The following is a 20,449-nucleotide window of genomic DNA, read 5'->3' as shown; positions in this document are numbered from 1 at the left end:
AGGATTTTGAGAGGTAGCCCAGGGTATCATAAAAATTATAATTCTTCTGCTTCAACCTCTCAGTTATGCATTCCTATACCCAGAACGTTATTTTCTATTCCATAATTTTAGGTTCTTTCAACAAAATAAAACAAAATATTCAATATAACATATAGGAGCTGAGGTAAAAAACAAATTCAAAACAATAAAGTAGAAAGATGGTATTTCTGAATAGAGAATGAAACTAAAAGCAAAAGCAAAGGCATAATATTATTGAATATTAGTAAGTTTGGTACACAACTTCCTCATTATATCTTATTTTTCACAATCCAATCAGAGGCTTCCACCCAAGATCATGTATTTCAATAAGAAAATGTAACTAGTATTTTCTCTGTCTCATATTTGTTTATTGTGAGCACAATCTTCAACTGATTTTTCTAGAGTGTAAAGATTATATAAACGAATCACTGGGGTTGACAAACCAGAGTCATGCAAAAGATTAAAGAAAATAAGATTTACTAACATGTAACCAAGAACACACCCTAGATTCCTCCCTGAATCCAGAGATTTAATGGTGCATGACATTACTTAAGGGAGCAGTGCAATGTTCACAATGAATATTTATTCACCTTAAGTGTCCTGCAACACACTACAGTTAATGTTAGGTATATTTACTGATTTTTTTTATCTAGTTTTAACCAAATAAACCCTAGAAAATGGAAACACAACTCTAAATGATAGCTATAAAGACAACAGATTGAGGATAAAAGGATAATTTCAAATAATGTGAGCACAAGGGAACAAGAAAATGGATGCCTGTTATATCTCTTCACAATTCTGATGCTTCCATTATAACATAGTAAAAATAACAAAAATCTAACTCTAATACATTGTCTCTACAAGATGAAAATAATTAAAGTAATCATGTGAAATAGAGTTACCAATGAATCATGATGACAACACTCACATTCTGTGCATATTACACTTTAGAAAATTAGACAATGCTAGCAAACACCCACCTCAAATTAGCAGACCATATAGATCCTAGAAGACAGAGCAAGAAGAGAGTGTAGTGTCTTCAATGTTCTCAACAATAATCACAATCACACAATCTAAATCCTATACCTTAGTGATAGTTTATAAACGTAATGACACGTTTATGAGTCTCTTTTGGATTTTCTTTAAAAAACAATTTTTTTAAAAAGGCCCCACAGCAGTTAGGATACACTTTATAAAAGCATCTGAAGGAATACATGCAAAAATATAAATAAATAAAGTGCCTTACTTGTCAGTAAACACTAACAGAAGACACACAGAAATCATTGTGAAAAATGTGCATAAGCAAGTATTAAGAAAATGACTGAACTGTGGGAGGATCACTATATAGCTGGATGAAATAGCTGTTTTATGAAATAGTTTATGGTATTATTAACTAGATTGTTTCAATACAGATTTTATATATATATATATATATATATATATATATATATATATATATATATATATGCCAATTTTCTTTGAGTCACTAACAGAACAATTTAACACTGGAAACATATTGCTACAATAAAAGCTGTAGTTAATAAGATGCTTTCTGGAAATACCAAAAATAGGAAGGATTCTTGAACAAATTTGCATATGAGAAACTTAAATAGCATTGCAGGAAGTATTTTAAACCAAGGTTCACATCTTAGGTGATATCTCACACCTATAAATCTTGCACTCTAGAAGCTGCAGAAGGAGGATCACAAGTTCAAGGCCACCGTCAGGTATATGACAAGTTCCTAATTAGTCTGGGCTATACAGTGACACTATCTCAAAAAATATATGAAAAGCAAAAACATTAAAACATTAAAGTATTTACACTTTGAACTGAGTTAGTAACCAAATATGAAAATATTTTCTCCCCAATCGTACTAAAAAATATATATTTCCCTCACTTGTCATTCTGAAATATATATGTGTGTAATTATGTTTATCTATTACATGAAAATATATAAGTAACTATCTTCAGTAACAAAAGGAATAATGTAGGAGGTAATGTTAGGGTGGTCCAAAATAGTAAACATATAATCAATACTCCTATGAATACTTGAAAATACATTTTAAGAAGAAAGAATATATTTTTCTCCCTACAAACACATGTCTGGTTATTGAAAAATAAAAGATTTTAAAACAGTTAAAATTTCAGCATGGTTTAGATATTTCTTGTTTAATAAAAAAAAAGTGTCAAAAAACTCCATGTAGAATGACATATATTGGCTGACCCAACTTCAATATCAGTTTTCTGCTTAATATTGTTAATTCTTTCTTCTGAGTGTTAGTTATTGTCTGAAGTAGACATCCATGAGGATGATGATCTATCTACCAATGATATAGAAGAGAAAATAAAAAGAGTCCATCTCTCTAATAGCATTAATTAGACTCCTTCATTAAAGTGTATTTTTAAACCATTAATGTAAAATCATCAAAATATAATAAACCATGGCACTTGGACAACTGGCTATCATCAAAGGGACTTGACCTGGTGCACTCTCCTTTTATGGGGTTTTTTTTCTTACCATATTCTATGCATGTGGGTGTTTTGCCTGAGTATATGTGTATGCACCACAGAAACATCAGAAGGGGATGCCAGTTCCCCTGAGTCAAGTGAGACAGATGGTTATAAACCATCATGTAGGTACTAGGAACTGAAGCCAGATCCTTCAGAAGAGCACCCTGCGCTCTTATCCACTGAGCCATCTCTCCAGCTTTCAGCTTCTTTGTTAGCTCTTTGTTTTGGGTGTGATATATAAAGCCAAATATCAAACATAATATGAACTTACAGTTATGCAGCCTAAAGAAAATAATAATAATAATAATAATAATTAGACATAGCTGCATTCAACAAAATCTCATTTGTAGACAATGACATTCATATAATTAATCTTCTCTATAACCATTTAAATAATAAAACATGGGACCAGTGAGGTGGCTTTCCAGGGAAATGCACTTGTCTCACAAAGTCTAGTGAACTGGCATGGACCCCAAAGAACCCATAGTGGGTGGACACAGAAAACCAACTCTTGTAAGTTGTCATCTTATCTCCACATACACACTGTATGTATGTATTCCTATCTGAATACATACTCATCACACACACACATACACACACACACACACACACACACATACACACGTGCGCGCGTGCGCACACACACACACACATATCAATAATAAAAATAAAAATATACAACATAAAGCAAACATGAGCTTGCAGCTCATACAAAGTGAAGTCCTTCTGTGGGGAAAATTATCTTTGATACGTTTATGTCTTCTGCAACAACAAACTATCTAGCATTCTGGAAAGAGCTGTCAAGGCATGTCAGAACTTCTTTCTGCTATTTTTCTATGATACCCTCTCAGAACATAACTTCTGATGGTTGGGGTTTTCTTTTAGGTATTCATCCCCACTTCCTCCCCTTCTCTCTGTCTCTCTGTCTCTGTCTCTGTCTCTGTCTCTGTCTCTCTCTCTCTCTCTCTCTCTCTCTCTCTCTCTCTCATTTAAAACAGTGCTTAGGATATAGGTGCCCTCGGACTTTGCTGAATTACTCAAATTATGAGAATGGATTGCCAGAAAGAAAAGAACAAGAGCAATAATTCTGAAGTAGCCACGTGCATCTGCGTATTTCCTGAGCACCCATGGGAAGATCCAGGGATTGTATCTGCACTAGCGGAGCTCAGCAACAGCAATCCTAGAAGGAGGAAAGCTTTGCTTAGCTTCCTTGTCTCCCTGACTAAACTCTGTTCTCATTAAGGCGAGGTGCTGCATGTATCTCTAAACCTGTAGCCTATAGCACACTATCTAGCACACGGCACAGATCAATTAATAATGACTAAAATGTACTCACAATAAATGCAAACAAATCCTTTTAAAACAAAAGTGCTATTTTCAAGACATTTCCACATGCAGACCTAAAACAGAAGCAGCGAGCTCTGAACCTGTCTCCCAGAGAAGTGAATTTGCAGGCCTAGTTCTTTTATTTCTCCTCCTTCAAAGCCTGCCTTCCTTCCCATTCCTCTATAAAACCTTTATGATAAAAATAATGGCAGTTTTTTTAAATGGATCCAGATCCAGATTAGTTTTTTCATCTGTTTACTGAGTACATGTTACTACTCACTTACATCTTTTCTATATGATCCTTCATGGGAAAATAAATTGTATTATTTACAAAAGATCCTGGCTTTGAGCATGGTCTAAAATACGGATTGAGGATGCAGAAAATTTAAATGTAACCACTAGGAACTGGACTGCCTAAACAATTTCTTAGAATCTAATCATTTCTGACAACTACTCCTTGGCTTTTTATAGTTTGAGAATATGTATTTCGTGTTAACTTAACTTAATTAAACTTACTGATGCTAAGAGCATGCAAAGGTTCTTAGCCAAGTTAACCAACTTCTAAAAATCTGGTGCTGAGTGAGAAAAAAAAATCCCTTAATAGCAGTCAAGGGAATACAATATGCTTAGGTTACACTACAGCACCTGCTGCCCAGAGGCCACTCTTCTGTGTAAATTAATGAAGAAGAAGGGGAAAGAACAAGATTAAAAGCTTTAGGATGACCTGTGAGAAATCTAACAGGTGGAATACGAAATCAATAATTAAGCACTTATTACATATAACTATCACATCATTAAATTATGCCAAATATGCAAAGCATAACTGTATAATTTAAAAAGTGTTTTGTAAAGAATATGTGTTCTATAAAATAATCACCTAAGAATTTCATATGTGAGACCTTTAAATCTGTCAGCAATAGCACGGGTACTAATATTTAGAAAATCTGTGTTTACTGTGTCAAATATCCACATGTTTATAATATGAGAAGGGATTATTGATGAACAAAGTAAATGTGGAAGTCAAGAAAACACTCATAATCTAAAGTAAAGGTGAGCCACTATTTTTATACAGGATGTAGCCCTGCTGGCTAGCCCTTTACTTCCTATATAGTCCAGGCCAGCCTCATATTCACAAAGATCTACCTGCCTCGGCCTCCTACTACTATGGGCATGTACTACCACACCACCTAGTTCTTTTTATTAATTTCTCTCCCACTTAAAAGTTTTCATTCATTGCAAAATAAATCAACTATTATACTAGGGGTTTCATTAGGGAATGATTAATAATAAAATATCTAATGCTTATAAAAAGTCTTTTTTCTCTTGTAATTTTAAACTTAGATATCTAATGACTACTATAGTAAGAAATGCTATTAGTACGTTTAATCATCAAGCAGGAAGAATATTAATTATCAGAATGAGATAGAATAAAGATAAGCAGAACTCTCTGTTGTTGCTTTTCACTGTAAGTTTTATGAAAACATGCTATTTCTCAAAAATATTTAATAATCAATTGTATTAGAAACTGTAAGGTAATCCATGTGCTGTTAAGCAACTATTGTAAAGGAAGTAAGTGAAAGGTGCTATTTGATACAGTGGTAGAAAAACATTTTACACCTAAGGTATATCATCCTAAAATCCAAACACACCATTAGTCTAAACAGGATACACTGTTGTATAGGAGTCCTGAAAACTGTAAATACTGGTTACCAGAAACAGAAGAATATAGGTAACATCAAAAGATTCTAAGAAGACCATCTTAGTAGCCATCAAATAGCACAAGAAAATGTTTTACATCATTTGTAAGGAGTGAAGGAAACAAAGAAATTCATATCTGAAAGTTCAGTTATTTCTCCCAGTCTACTATAATGATGATACTTAACCAGCATTCTATTATAAGACTGTTGGCCTTTGGTGAGGTTCAATAAGGGCAACTACAGATAAGGTAAGAAATGTTCCACCTCAAACCCTTTACCTAATACCCTGTGTTTCTCATAAAGGCTATTCCTTATAGGGAGCTGCTTGCCCGTTAACTGCCTTTAACTGTCCTTAACAGTTAACAAGTCCTTATTTGGGTGGAGCCTGTTGAGTCTTGCGCCTTCCACTTGGATACAACCTATCAGCAATGCCCACGTGGTTAAGCCTGATTGGCTGGCTATTAGTATTTAAGGGCTGGGCTGATTCTCTCGGGGTCAGAAGAAGAAGTAGTACAGGGGAGAAGAAGAAGTACAGGGGAGAAGAAGAAGTACAGGGATCCTGAGTAAACTGCTTAAAGAAGATCTTCCTGTGTTGCGTCATTCCTTGCCGGCGAGGGTGGTCACGACAATTCCTGTTATGATTATACTTTTATTTTAAAGTAATATATGATTATTTATAAATGGTATTCATTCAAATATCAGTATAACTGTTTTGTTGTTATCAGTGATTAAGTTAGTATAACAAGGTAGTAAACTGATAAGAAATGTTGGCAACTCAACAATGGTTGGGATTTATCTGATAAAGAAAAAATAGAAAAAAGTTTATAACATACTTGCTAAAAAGATATGTACTCACTGAATCTATTCACTTATGTTCATTTTCCATTTATAAGTAAGTTTTTCAATTGTTATAAAACTATTTTCTGTATACAACATAATGTTCTAAAAACGAATACATTGTTCAGTGACTAAGTCTAGCTCATTATTATGTAGTATTTCAAATAATGTTGTACAGAGAATACTTTTTATTAAACCTTCACATTGTCAATACAATATATTATTAATTGTAGTTACTACTTTATCTCTGTTAACTTATGCCCCATAGTTATACAAAATCTTATAATCCTTTGGCAATTATTTCCCTACTCTTCCCCCAACTATAACAATAGCCAGTTGTTATTGTCAAATTGTTACAATGTAGAGTGTCCTGGAAAGAAGGAGCCTATGTTGAAGAATTGACTCTATAAGGATATCTTGTAACTATCTCTGGGAAAAATTGCCTTGACACCAGGCAGTACAACTGCTTTATAGTGGATAAAATGTGGGGCGGAGTCTGAGGAGGTAAAAAGGAATGGAAACTAGTTGTATACACAAATAGAAGAATTTGAACATAAAAAAAAAAATCCATGTCAACAAGAAGCAACAGAATCTAAAAGCAAGTCACATATGGTAGAAGAGATCCATGAATGTTGCCTTCTGATTCTTTCATTTTATTCAGTAACTTAAGCAACAAAGTCATTGGGAGAGAATTATAGGGAAGAGTTCTAACATTTCAGCAGCAAAGAGATAAAATAGTCACCAAAGTGCATGGTGTAAGAACAGTGGTAACATTTAAGTAAAGCAGAGATTTTTTTCCCATTCATTTATTTATTCATTTTACATTCTGGTCAGTGCCCCACCCCATCCCTGTCTTAATCTGTGAGTCATAACTCTTTGGAGGATGTGTTCAATATCAGATATTTTGCATATCAGATATTTACATTATGATTCATAACATGAAAATTACAATGATAAAGTAGCAATGAAATAATTTTATGGGTGGGATGAGCACAACATGAGGAATACTAGAAAGGTTGAAAACCACTGGTCTAAAGACATAAAGACCCATGTGGTGCTATGGGAAAGAAATATGTATCAGAATTATTACAGGTATACTGGATATGAATGGGCAAAGCTGCTCTTTTCTGAAGAGAAATGGAGGAACAATGGATCTGGGGGAAAGGGGAGGTAGGAGAGGGACTGGTAGGAATGGAGGGAGAAAAAGCTGCATTTGGTATGAGAGAATAAAGATAGATAGATAGACAGACGCTGATACACATGCACACAGAGAGAGAGAGAAAGAGAGAGAGTGAGAGAGAAAGGGACAGAGAGGGAGGGAGAGGGAGGGAGGGAGGAAGAGAGAGAGAGAGAGAGAGAGAGAGAGAGAGAGAGAGAGAGAGAGAGAGAGAGAGAGAGAGAGAGATGGAGAAGGCTAAAAAATGGGCAGAAGAGTAGTTAGCAGTTAGGAAGCAATCTTATAGTCATGAGAAATAACTACAGGAAGGATTGTCGAAGCAGAGATGAAAAACAGCTAGTAGATGTCTAAGGACAGGGATGCAGAAGCTAAACCAATATGATCAGACTACAACTAATATTTAAATAGAAAAAAAAAAACGTATGGAGTAGAACATGGCCCCATACTACTGAATTTAATGGAACCTGGGTAATTAATGGAACCAAGGGCAATGAACACAGAAGACATTGTCAGTGCTGCAAGAAGTACTAGCCAAACTGATAAGCAACTTAAAGAAATAAACATAACTTTAGTGAAAGAGAAAAATGAGAAAGACAGAAAATGTTATTAACAAAATAATCTCAAGGAATGTTTCTGGTTTTGTTACTATTATGATCATTAATTAAGATAGGACAATGGAGGAGGAAACTCACTGAGAAGTATTGAGAATCCTTAGTCAAGTGGGTGGAACTAGAAAATATTATCCTGAGCAAGTTAACTCAATCACAAAAAAACACACATGGTATGCACTCACTGATAAGTGGATATTATCCCAAAAGCTCAGAATATCCAAGACACAATTAACATATCAAATGATTCCCAAGAAGAAAGAAGGAGAGGCCCCTGGTCCTAGAAAGGCTCAGTGCAGGAATGTGGGGGATTATCAGGACAGGGAAGCAGGAGAGGGTTGATTGGGGAACAGGGGGAGGGGAGAGGGCTTATGGAGCTTTCAGGGAGGGGTATCCAGGAAAGGGGGAAATCATTTGAAATGTAAATAAAGAATATATCAAATATAAAAAGAAGATAAAAAAGAGAATGCAAGATGGAATAGGGTGTGTTTGATAAAGGAAGGGATGCTACAAATGTTATTGAATTCTTTATATAAAATGTATGTTCATAAGATTAATATGTTAAATTAACAAATCATGTTTTGAGATCTCTAAAAGAGATCTGGTCAAGCTAACCAATGTTAGATTACACAGTGCTTCATTCATCCCTTTTGCAAATTAAAGAAAATGGTTGAATAATCCAAATATTATAGTTACGATTTTAGAAATACTTTAGAGTGCACAAGTATACTACAAAATGTAAGTTGTATGACTGTTGCTATAAGGTTAGAGTATAATGCCTTAGTTCCAATTACCATATTGCTGTTTGTTTTAAACTGTACCTTCCCAACTGTATTTCATATACTCAACAGAACTTGTAGACTTAGGCTTGCGTTGCTTTGGTTCAGCAAGCATGCAAATTAGTTAATTGAAAAATTGATTTGTTATGCCACAAACTACAAAATTCTAGAGAACAAGAGAAATAAATCTGTCCCTAATTTTAAGCACTATGACTAGAACAGACATTCTAGCAAATAAATAAATAAACAATCTCAAATATCCATGGAAATACTATTGTTATCTCAATAAGGTTTAGGTCTTTTGTTTATATGACATAACACCTCCCCACAAACATTCCTATTAAAGATGCAGTGTTATTCTGGACACATACAGTTTAAAATGACAATGAAATTAGAGGTCGAACTCACCATCATTTTCTCAAAGAGGTCCAGAACTTCCTTTTCAGATAAAATCAGAGATCGGTCATCATGTAATGTCGGAACTACTGGAACCTCACCTATTGCAGTTTGAGAATCAATAGGATGTTGAATGAGAGGTTTTTCTCTTTTGATGGCAGATTTTCTGAAACTTGTAATTCGGTCACGCTACAAACAGAGAAAGAAAAAAAGAAGAAAGCCTTAAGTAAAGGATCAGGAGCCATGAAGAAGAAGAATGGAAGCAACAAAATGGCACTTAGTATGATACATATTATTATTGTCTCTTGACAAAATGTCATTATAAGCAGCAAGCACCAGTTAGAGATTGGACTATTTTGCAACCTTGAATTAGTTCTTGAGCTTCAGAAGTCTACGGGTGAGAAAACATTAAAGTAAAACTTAGCCACTTGTTTTTTTGTTTGTTTGTTTGTTTGTTTTGTTTTTTTGTTTTTTTTTTTTTTTTGAACAGTAAGTAGGTGAAGAGACACTTTGGATCTAAATCTTGTGGTGGTTGTTTTGGGGAGAATGAGACTTTCTTGCCAAATTCAGTGCTATGGAAAGGGAAAATGGAAAAGGAGCTACTGATAACAAACTCCAAGGGAAATTTAGGGTAATGTTTTTTCTTCTGCACACGATAAAAACTGTGACAAGTATATATAAATAAATGTCATTTTAGCAGTTGACTAAACTGAATACCACGGAGTCAGAAGACAGACACAGTGAGTTTAAATCCAAACTGAAAAATCACTAACTCAGAATCAGTCATGAAAAGAAGGCACCTTCTCTCACACTATTTCTTCTTGTATTGTAGGTCATTGTGAGAGCCAAATACACTTGATGGGTGCTGATTCTATTAATTACTGTTATCACCATATTCCTCAACTTTTTCTTTCCAAAATCATTGGCACCAGTAGGAAGTAAAACAAAGCTAAAGCACTCATTCCATTAATTGAAGATATAAACAGAAATATTTTCTTCCTCCTTTCAATACTATCTGACAAACTCACTACTTCACAAATATTTCCTTTAAACTATTGATATCATGTACAATCTCTAACAATTAGCTTGCTCCTTCATATCAAGTAAGTCAAGGACTTTAATTGCTTGTAACAAGCCATCTGATTTAAAAACCACCAAATATTTGATATCAAACATTAGTAATATTCATAAAACTGAAGACAACTCAGTTTTATTCAGGTGTCTGTTAGGAAGCACATGCAATATCATCAGGTCACAATAAGCAAACAGACATGTTAGTCATAAAGACAGTGAATGTGCACTGCCACGTTACCACCATCCTTTTAAATAACCTTAAGAATATAAAAGCATTCCAGACATTATTACAGTTTGTTTGTTGACCCCCTAAGAGAACACAGTCTTTAGTTTATTGGTTGAAATAATGGGTGTTGTTTTCACACGTGTACTTTGAAGAAAGTAGTTTTAATCAACTTACTTGGGATTACAAAAATTATTTGAGTACATGGCTGCCTATAGAGAGAATACAGAAACCACAATATTTCAGAGCTGGGAACAAAAATGAAATGCCATCCAAATCAACTCCCTCATTCACAGAACAGGTGACTCTCTTAAAAACATGAGTCCCTGGTTCTGATCTCAGAGTTCACATTACAATTATTTCTTTAAAATTATTTGAACTGTATTATTAAATGTTGTGTTAACTCTTTGAAGAAATTTAAGTTGGTTTATGGTTTAGGTAAGTAATCTCTTCACACAACTCAAGAAAAAAAATTTTAGTAATCCCAAATAAACTGAGTCAAATTTTACTTAAAGATATGGTGGACATGAAAGCATTTTAATATGCATGTGGCCATTAAATTAACCTATCTTTTCTCCATTCACTTTACATCACTTAAAAGTACTTATAAAATGAAAGCATATATACTGAGTATCAGCATTAGTAATATACAGACTTGAGCTTTCTATACCTTTCGTTTTAATGCAAAAAAAATGGCTCTTTATTTCAGCTATATTTTGGTAAGAAAATGAAGCTAACTTACATACTTTCATTTCCTTAGAACAATAATAAGATTTTACATTTTTTGTAGATATGTAAGTTCATATAAAAAAAACTTGAAACTGTTTTAAAACATCATTCAGAAAAGTTTAGGTATAAAGAAAACATTTAAATCTTAGCTTGTAACATTTAATAAGAATTACTAAGGTAGTCTGAACTCAAAAATATATAATTTTTAAAATTCAATAAATATATTTGATTTTAAATAAATTCTTCTAATATCAGAATTTAATGTGCTTACAATATATTTAACTATCAATAGAGAAAACAGATGTGTTTTTCTAGTGTCTATATGTATGCACCAAAATACTGTTTGTTATATATTACAATGATTAAAAAACATGGCTGGAATCTGACCCAACTATTAGGATAATTTTGGAGCAGTTGTTTCATCTTATTGAGGTGGGACAGGTTACTACATAGCCCTGACCAACCTAGAGCTCTGTACATATACCAGGCTAAACTCCAACTTAAAGTAATCCTCCTTCTTCAGTCTTTGAAGTGTTAGAATTACAGGTATGCACCACTGTGCCTGGCTACAATTGTTTATGTTAATATGTGAAAAGGGGAAATTGTTTTATTGGTAATGATCCTATTCTGTTCTATTTGCTAAACATACAGTCACTTTATGTGTTGCATATATCAATGCTTTAATGTCCACTTTTTAAATAAAAATATAACATGCATAAGCAGTGCAATAACATGCTGCTCACACCACCTTACCACATCATCTGCCAAAGTTTTTATTTGAATGTTCTATTAAAACCAAAAGGAAACAAACAAAAGAAAATAAAAGTCAGAAAAAGAAATTAATAAATCAAACAAGACAATAATAATTAAAGAAATTCAATGATTCTCATCTTTTATCAAATGCAAATTGTCAAAAAATAAAATTCAATATACAAATAATACATTCTTTACAAAATAAAAAAAAATATGGTAGAAGTTACAAATGAAGATTTGGTTGGGGGGGAGGGTTACACCAAGATCCAACTTTCCTATCTATATCAGATAGTACCACAACAGTATTAAAATATTACAAAGCAGTAAGTAAAATTCTGTTTCCTCGTAGTCTTTGAAAATGTTCTGTAATGAATCATGAATCACGCCTTAAAGATTATGAGATTAACAACATCATTAGTCATTAGGGAAATGCAAATCAAAACAACCCTGAGATTGCACCTTACACCAGTCAGAATGGCTAAGGTCAAAAACTCAGGAGACAGCAGGTGCTGACGAGGATGTGGAGAAAGAGGAACACTCCTCCACTGCTGGTGGGTCTGTAAGATGGTACAACCACTCTGGAAATCAGTCTGGAGGTTCCTCAGAAAACTGGACATGACACTTCCGGAGGACCCTGCTATACCACTCCTGGGCATATACCCAAAGGATTCCCTGACATGCAATAAAGACACATGCTCCATTATGTTCATAGCAGCCTTATTTATAATAGCCAGAAGCTGGAAAGAACCCACATGTCCCTCAAAGGAGGAATGGATACAGAAAATGTGCTATATTTACACAATGGAATACTACTCAGCAATTAAAAACAATGAATTCATGAATTTTTTAGGCAAATGGTTTGATCTGGAAAATATCATCCTAAGTGAAGTAACCCAGTCACAAAAGAATACACATGGAATGCAATCTCTGATATGTGGATATTAATTAGCCCAGAAGCCCTGAATACCCAAGGCACAAATCGTATAACAAATGACACCCATGAAGAAGTATGGAGAAGGTCCTGATCCTGGAAAGGATTGATCTAGCATTGGAGGGGAATACAAGGACAGAGAAAAAGTGGGGAGGTGATTGGAGAATGGATGGAGAGAAGAAGGTTTATGGGACATATGGGGAGGGGGGATCCGGGAAAGGGGAAATCATTTGGAATGTAAACAAAGAATATAGAAAATAAAATTATTAAAAAAGATTATGAGATTAAAATAAAACACAATAACTATTTCACATATAGCAAACATTACTTAATGAGTAAAATATTAAAATGTAACAAAACTAATGATTCATTATAATCCAGGATTCAGAAGATAATTCAAAATCCTGCAAAAGCATGCAATCAGTATAAAGTCAAGATTTTACTGTATTAAGTACAGCCACACATCTCTTCATGATGATGGCATGTTTCTAGAAATGCATAATAAACAGAATCATTATATAAATATCACAGAGTACACTCAAGCAAACTAGGGTGACACAGATAATATACTCTTGCAGAGTCACCATCACATGTGCAGTCCCTTCAGACTTGTTTCACATTCTGTTTCTCGCAGAAGAAACCAATGTATCTAACATAGTCATAGATATTGGCATTATTTTTTACTAAGTAAAATACACATCTTTCACTACAGAGGATTGCATTGTAAGTTTTCAGTAAGTCAAAACTGCTCGGTCTTGCAATCTCAGGAAATTGCCTTCAATTACTGCTATCCACTCTGTGCTAGTAAAAGCCATCCTAACATAGAACAACCATGGCAAATGCACTAGTGCATGTATGAATCTTTTTGTATTTTGAATTCTTCAATTCCCTCAGGAATCTAAACTTCTTCTCCTGTACTAAATCATGATAAAACTCAATAAATCTTTATTGCCTTGGGGGGGGGGAGAGGAGCTTAGAAGGTGGCTTAGTAGGGAAAGTGCTCGCTGAATAAACATGAAAACCTGAATTTGAAACTATATAACCCACTTTAAGCCAAGTGCAGTACTATTCATCTATAATCTCAGCACTCCAGCAAGATGAGCGGCTGTGACAAGAGAACCCATGAAAGCTAGTGGGTTAACTGTCTGTCCATGCAGAAAGGAACAGCAGAGGCCCTGCCTCAAACTAAATAAAGAAGTAAGGACAAAGAAATACCCAAAGTTGCCTTCTGACCTCCACTCACCCACAAATATGCTCTGGTATGCCAGTGCACATCATACACACACACACACACACACACACACACTCACACACACATGCACGCACAAATATGTACATACATCACACAAAGCACAAAAGATTAAAAGGGGATCATTTAAATCAAAACTAAAGCAATTTTTAAAAAATCTGTTCTGGAAAGACTCAGTGAAGCAGTATAGGGCAAAACCAGAACAGGGAAGTGGGAAGGGTTGAGTGGGAAAGCAGGGGGGAGAGAAGGGGGCTGATGGGACTTTCAGGGAGTCGGAGTCTAGAAAAGGGGAAATCATTTGAAATATAAATAAAAATATATCGAATAAAAAAATCAATTTACCATAGAACATTCCCCTCCAACTCTTTTCTCTTGAGTTTTCTGGTGAGTTATAGAAGTTTCATGCATAGTGATAGATGTGATTTCTTGTAAAGCACAATTACAGATCTGAGAAAACCCTGCTAACATCTGACATGAGCCTGTCCATCTGGGTTTTTCAACAGATTCCGTAACTCTTTAAATAACTTCTGCTTTCCTTTTCTTCCATTCCTTTGGAATGGCTTATACAGTTATGATTGGAAACATTTCCAAATCAAGAATAAAAATTAGGAGAAAAAATATTTGCTTTAGTCACATTCCTATGCTAAGACACATGTATATCAGAAATGCTTCAACACTGTATCTCAATTAAACAGTTGTTGACAATATAATCAGTGAAAAAAAGCACAAGAATAATAGAAATGTTATCTTTTCACCTGGTTTTACAGGAAGAGTCTGGAATCTTCCCACATTTCTCTACTTTGATTAGCATTCTTTTTGTTCACAATATGCCACAAAATTTGGACAAATACAGTTTGGTGAAATTTAAAATAATCTAAGCAAACCATCTCATTTTACAAATAAGAGTATACCATTTATGTTAATGGTACCCCTGTATTCCATTTTCTATACTGAAGACTTCTACATTAAGTCACTATTCATTTCCAATACCCTAGCAACAGACTGTTCAGTAACACACACACACACACACACATACACACACACAAGCAAACACACCAAACCTAACTTAAGCCACCATCCACTCTTACCTAGATTTCCTTAGTAACCTCCTACCTTGTCTTACTTATTCTACTTTTGTTCTCTTGCAGTGAGTTTTGAAAAGGGCAGACAGTGTTATACTGTGAAAACCAAAGTCATGTCACTCCCCAGCTCAAACCTGCAATGACTCTATTTTCCCTTCCAATGCAACTCAAAGTCATTACAAAGACTAGAAGATCCCTGACCTCATCTTTCACTACTTCCCTTTCATTCAACTAGCACCATTCAGACTAACCACCTCAGTGCTCCCAAGAAAAGCAATCACTCACAGGAATTCACTCTTTCCCCTACCTGCATTGTCATTTATGTTATCTGTACAACTCGCCCCTTCATTCTCCTACCGATGATTTTTTGTCAGTGAGGCTTTCTCTGGTAATACTATTATAGCAATAACATAGACCTAATCCACATATTCCCTTGTTTGTCTTTCTTCAAATAATATATCATATAACAATCTATAAGCTAATGTTATTCATTATCTATTAACTTTTGCATTTTCTCTCTAGTGCTGGAGATATAATCCAGGGCTAAGTACATGTTAAGCAATCACTCTTCCACTCATCTATAGCCCCAACTGTTTCCTATTTTTTTCAACCTACTATAATATGAGCTGTATAGGGATAGATATTCTTTTGTGACTGATTGTGAATGGCAGTGCTTCTGATGTCTAAAACAATGCTTGGTACACGAAAGCTCAAAAATGATTATGAATGAATTTCATAATCCCTTTCATAAATATTCAACGTGTCTTGGTCCTTAAAGGACTAAAAACCCAAGGCTGAGGCTCTGTTTGACTTGTCCCCAGGCCACATTCCACTTTTTCCCTCTTGGTCCTTGTACTCCATAAAGCAAGATATTACTTAGTGTATGTCCTATGATGTCCTGTTGGTAGTTTTGCAGATCCCTTGACCTGGGATATTCATTTTAATAGATGGATTTCTATTTCTAGAACATCTCTAAAATTTAAAATTTGACTATTAGCAAATCAAATGTGAAACTCTGTTTGAAAATTAAACTGTATGCAAAACATAATCCACACTTCAAATGAGGTACAAGAAGAACAGAGGAGTTGCCCCTAGTTCTGGAAAGATCCAGTGTAGCAGTATAAGACAAAACCAGAACAGGGAAGTGGGAAGGGATGGGTGGGAGAACAGAGGGAGGGAAGGGGGCTTATGTGACTTTCGGGGAGTGGGGAACCAGAAAAGGGGAAATCATTTGAAATGTAAATAAAAAATATAGCGAATAAAATTAAAAAAAAACGAAAAAAGAAAATTAAACTGAATAATGATTGTATTTTATAGTTTACTCTGAAAGATTTTTTTCTCTAACACTTATTTTCAAGAATGATAGAGCACCCCCAGGACAAAAAGCAAATTATAGTCACATAAAAAAATTATTCCAATTACGTATGATAGATAGCCATAAAGAAAAACACTCCACTTTTGATTTTTTTGATTTATAAATTTCATTCCTCCACCGAACATACATTCTATATAAATGTGAACATTTACTATAATACAGCTATTTTCTAATACATTTCTTTCACTAACATATTTGCTTTCAGGAGCATGAGAGATTGCTCAGTGGGTAAGAGCACATACTGTTCTTGTAAAAGACCCAAGTTTAGTACCCAGCACCCACATCAATCAAGTGGCTCATAACTACCTGTAACTTCAGAAAATTCAATACCTTTTCTCACACTACAGAAATCTGTACACATGCATCAGACATTCATGCAGACACATACATACACATATAAACAAAATAGTTTTTAAAATATTTTAAATTATAATTTTACAAATGGTATATTTTATAAACATAATGACAATTAAACCCTTTCTTTAAAATTGTCTGTGAGAATAGAAATGAGTATGGTGTGCTGAAAAGTTAAATCTTTAGCAGGTACAAAGCTACTGAGTTTCAAAAATTGTGATTTTTTTTATCCACTGTATACTAAAAATACACTAATATTGTAGTTTAGGTCACAATTAAGTAGTCATCAATAGAAAACAAATGCTTTCTGTCATTAGACTAAATGATAGGCAATACTCAATATACAGAAGTACTTCATCATATCAACAAAATATACCAAACAGGGAGAAGTTCATAAAAGTGCAAAGAGCTGCTTTAGGAGAAGATTAAGTCAAGCACGTTCACATGAACTTATCTTTAAAACACATTTGAAAATGACTGTATTTTTTTTAATGATATCACATTTTTATTGGATATTTTCTTTATTTACATTTCAAATGTTATCCCCTTCCCTGGTTTCCCCTCTGAAAACGCCCTATTCCATCCCCACTCCTCCTGCTCATCAACCCACTCACTCCAGCTTCCCTGTCCTGGCATTCTCCGACACTGGGTGGGGTATCAAACCTTCTCAGGACCAAGGGCCTCTCCGATCATTGATGTCCAACAAAGCCATCCTCTGCTGCCTATGCAGCTGGAGCCAGTGTTAGAGGATTCACTGAATATGTATGAGAGACCATGTGCCCTCGAAACAGAAAAACGGTATTTTAAAATGAATAGATAAACGATCATTTCATATCCATATGTTCCTCACAGAAAAGGTCTCAAATCTCTTATGAATTTAATGTATATAGATATACATATGTTTGCTCAAACCACAAAAAAAGCAAACATGGATCTTACTCCTTTACACAAACTATAGAGCTATACATTGACTTGAAAAAAAAAAAGCATTAAAAAGGATAAGACAAAAATAACCCCCCAAATTGAAATTACAGCCTTGAATTAAAAGCACTGATTAAAGTCATTTTGGTAAGTTTTTATTATGCAAATCGAATGGTCATTACAATAGAGGCATATTACATCAATAAGTATAGTGACCATATATTTTCATTAAGCACAACTCTGAAGAAGCAATCAAACTGCATTACTCAAGCAGTGTTTATTAAACTTCATTTATGATCAGCTATATTAAATATAATAGTATAGTATTATATAGCACTATATAATTATAAAAGTATTGCTCTAGAGTCTCAACCCCTTAAGAATAAGAGAAATGGCTGAGTTACTATAAACTCTAATGTTGAAGTTGTGATTGCAAAGCAAAAGGTCATTATGGCAAGAAAATTAAGTTTTAATTTACTCAATCAGGCAGAAATTAACAGAAGCAGCAAGATGTAAAGAGTAAACTCTCTCATGGCTAATGTTACATGGAAATACAGTGCTTCATAAACATTGTGCAATTAGTCTAGTAACACATAAATTGGAAAAGTAAATTAGATATAATTCAAAAGTCTCATCGTCAACACAAAAACCTCAATTACTGTATTTGACAATTCTATTCTCTTTAAAAGAAGATCAATAAGTTGGCCATTACAACAAAAAACGTGTGCTCAATTATTCACCCTGCTTTAAGTATCTTGCTCACAAAAAAGGCCAGGGCAATGGGACAGAGAAAGATTCATTCATATCAATATGACAAACATGTGTGTCTACTACGTAAGTTCTAGTTTAGAGGTCAGGGGATTGAACAAACAATCACAAAAAAAAAATGTGGACATGAGGGTACTGCCTGAGGTCTCAAAAAATAGTACCCTAATATAGCTTCCACCCACATTTCAAGTTAGAAATACCTAGAGGAAAGGGAGAAAGGGAATCACCAGGCAGGACTGGACTCCACTATGGCACATCTGCCTAATACCTATTCGAATTGGAGGCAGTCCTACAAGGAAGTGGTTCTCCCTTCCAACTTTTAAGATCTTATACTCTGAACTGCCAAAGCTAATAAGACCAATCAAAATAATTAATGTTATTTGAATACCTAGTATTCCAAATCAACATTCTAAGCAGTCCTTGAAATCCTTCATAGAGATTTTGAGTTTAGTAGTTCTCTGTTCTATATATTTCACCAAGAAAATTATCTACAATCTGATTTTTAGAAGCAAGCTCAATGTAGAGATTTGCTTCTAGGATGACAGAACAAATTTTAGCTTTCAACATCCTGGCAATATTTACTACCTGTATTTAAAATTATCCTCAGTCAGTCTTTCATCTTCTTTCTAACATAAGAGTCATTTTGTAACAGGAACACATCATTTCAGGCAATACTGTCCTCCATCACAATTAGTATTTATGAATATATGCTAAATGAACTAGCAACATGCTAGGTACTACAAACTTAAAGAGACATAGTCCTGCTTTCAAAGGCCAAAACGCTAAAAGATGAGATGACCATACTGACATTAAGCTCCAATTATCCACTTTACTTTGCTGTTTAACACCTGTAACTGTCCATTTCTTCACTTAAGTAGGAAAATACGTTTATATTTTTGTTAACAGTAACCACATCGCCTCAAAAATACTGTCAAGTTGAAGCACCAAACTTTATGCCACCAGACTTTTTACTATTACAAGTCAAAATTCTTTCTGCCATTATTCTGACAATAAAAAAATAAAAAAATAAAACATTCCTTCTGGGATCTTCTTCTCAAGCTGTTCTTTCGATATAAAAAGAATAAAATATTTATATACAAGAGATCAAATATAACATCAAAGTCCAGGACTTCTCTTTTTTTCGTGAAGCAAAAGACTGTTACTATATTAAATTAGTTTTTGTTAGTCTGTCCTAACAATACAAAATGAACTGTACCACCATAAACTTGAATGTCAGAAAAGGCAACTATGGTATGTTAATCCTACAGTGTCTTCTATTTGATAGGCATGGCCCACCTCAGGACATGTTCAGAAAATATATGCTCACCACTTTGATATTCAACAAAAGTTCCTAAAAATAAATTGTAAAAGCCATATTATATCTTAGTTAAGCAAAACAATTGCAGGAATAATAAAGTTGTTGTAGTAAGAGCTTATTCTACAAGTACAGAAATCACATTTTATTTACTATGTACTAAACCAACTGAGATATGGAGAAGAACTGGACATCATTTTTTTTCTTCTTGGACTATGAATTAAAAGAAAAAATATAGGATTAGAGAAGCTAGCTTTACATAAATACAGATATTTCAATATTTCAATGAAGTCAATAGTACATTAGATACACTTGGGTCAGTGAG

The 20,449-nt window shown here is 34.1% G+C and overlaps 1 protein-coding gene across 3 annotated transcripts in view; it reads right to left on the bottom strand.

The window, feature by feature from the left end:
• The window catches only part of Diaph2 (diaphanous related formin 2), a 714,153-nt gene that overhangs the window by 647,926 nt on the left and 45,778 nt on the right, over nt 1–20,449 (bottom strand). For 2 of the 3 annotated variants that reach the window (XM_052170671.1, XM_052170672.1), the window contains exons 2-3: nt 12,130–12,162; nt 9,363–9,539 (exon numbers count right to left, since the gene is read on the bottom strand). In XM_052170671.1, the coding sequence (XP_052026631.1) occupies nt 9,363–9,539; nt 12,130–12,162 (210 nt within the window). The remainder of the gene's footprint in view (nt 1–9,362; nt 9,540–12,129; nt 12,163–20,449) is intronic. The other variant, XM_052170673.1, reaches the window with a different exon arrangement.

Source organism: Apodemus sylvaticus, chromosome X, assembly GCF_947179515.1.
Source record: "Apodemus sylvaticus chromosome X, mApoSyl1.1, whole genome shotgun sequence".
In the NCBI taxonomy this organism is placed as follows: Eukaryota; Metazoa; Chordata; class Mammalia; order Rodentia; family Muridae; genus Apodemus; species Apodemus sylvaticus.
The sequence above is the reverse complement of the archived record's forward strand: the minus strand, read 5'-3'. Positions and strand labels throughout refer to the sequence as shown.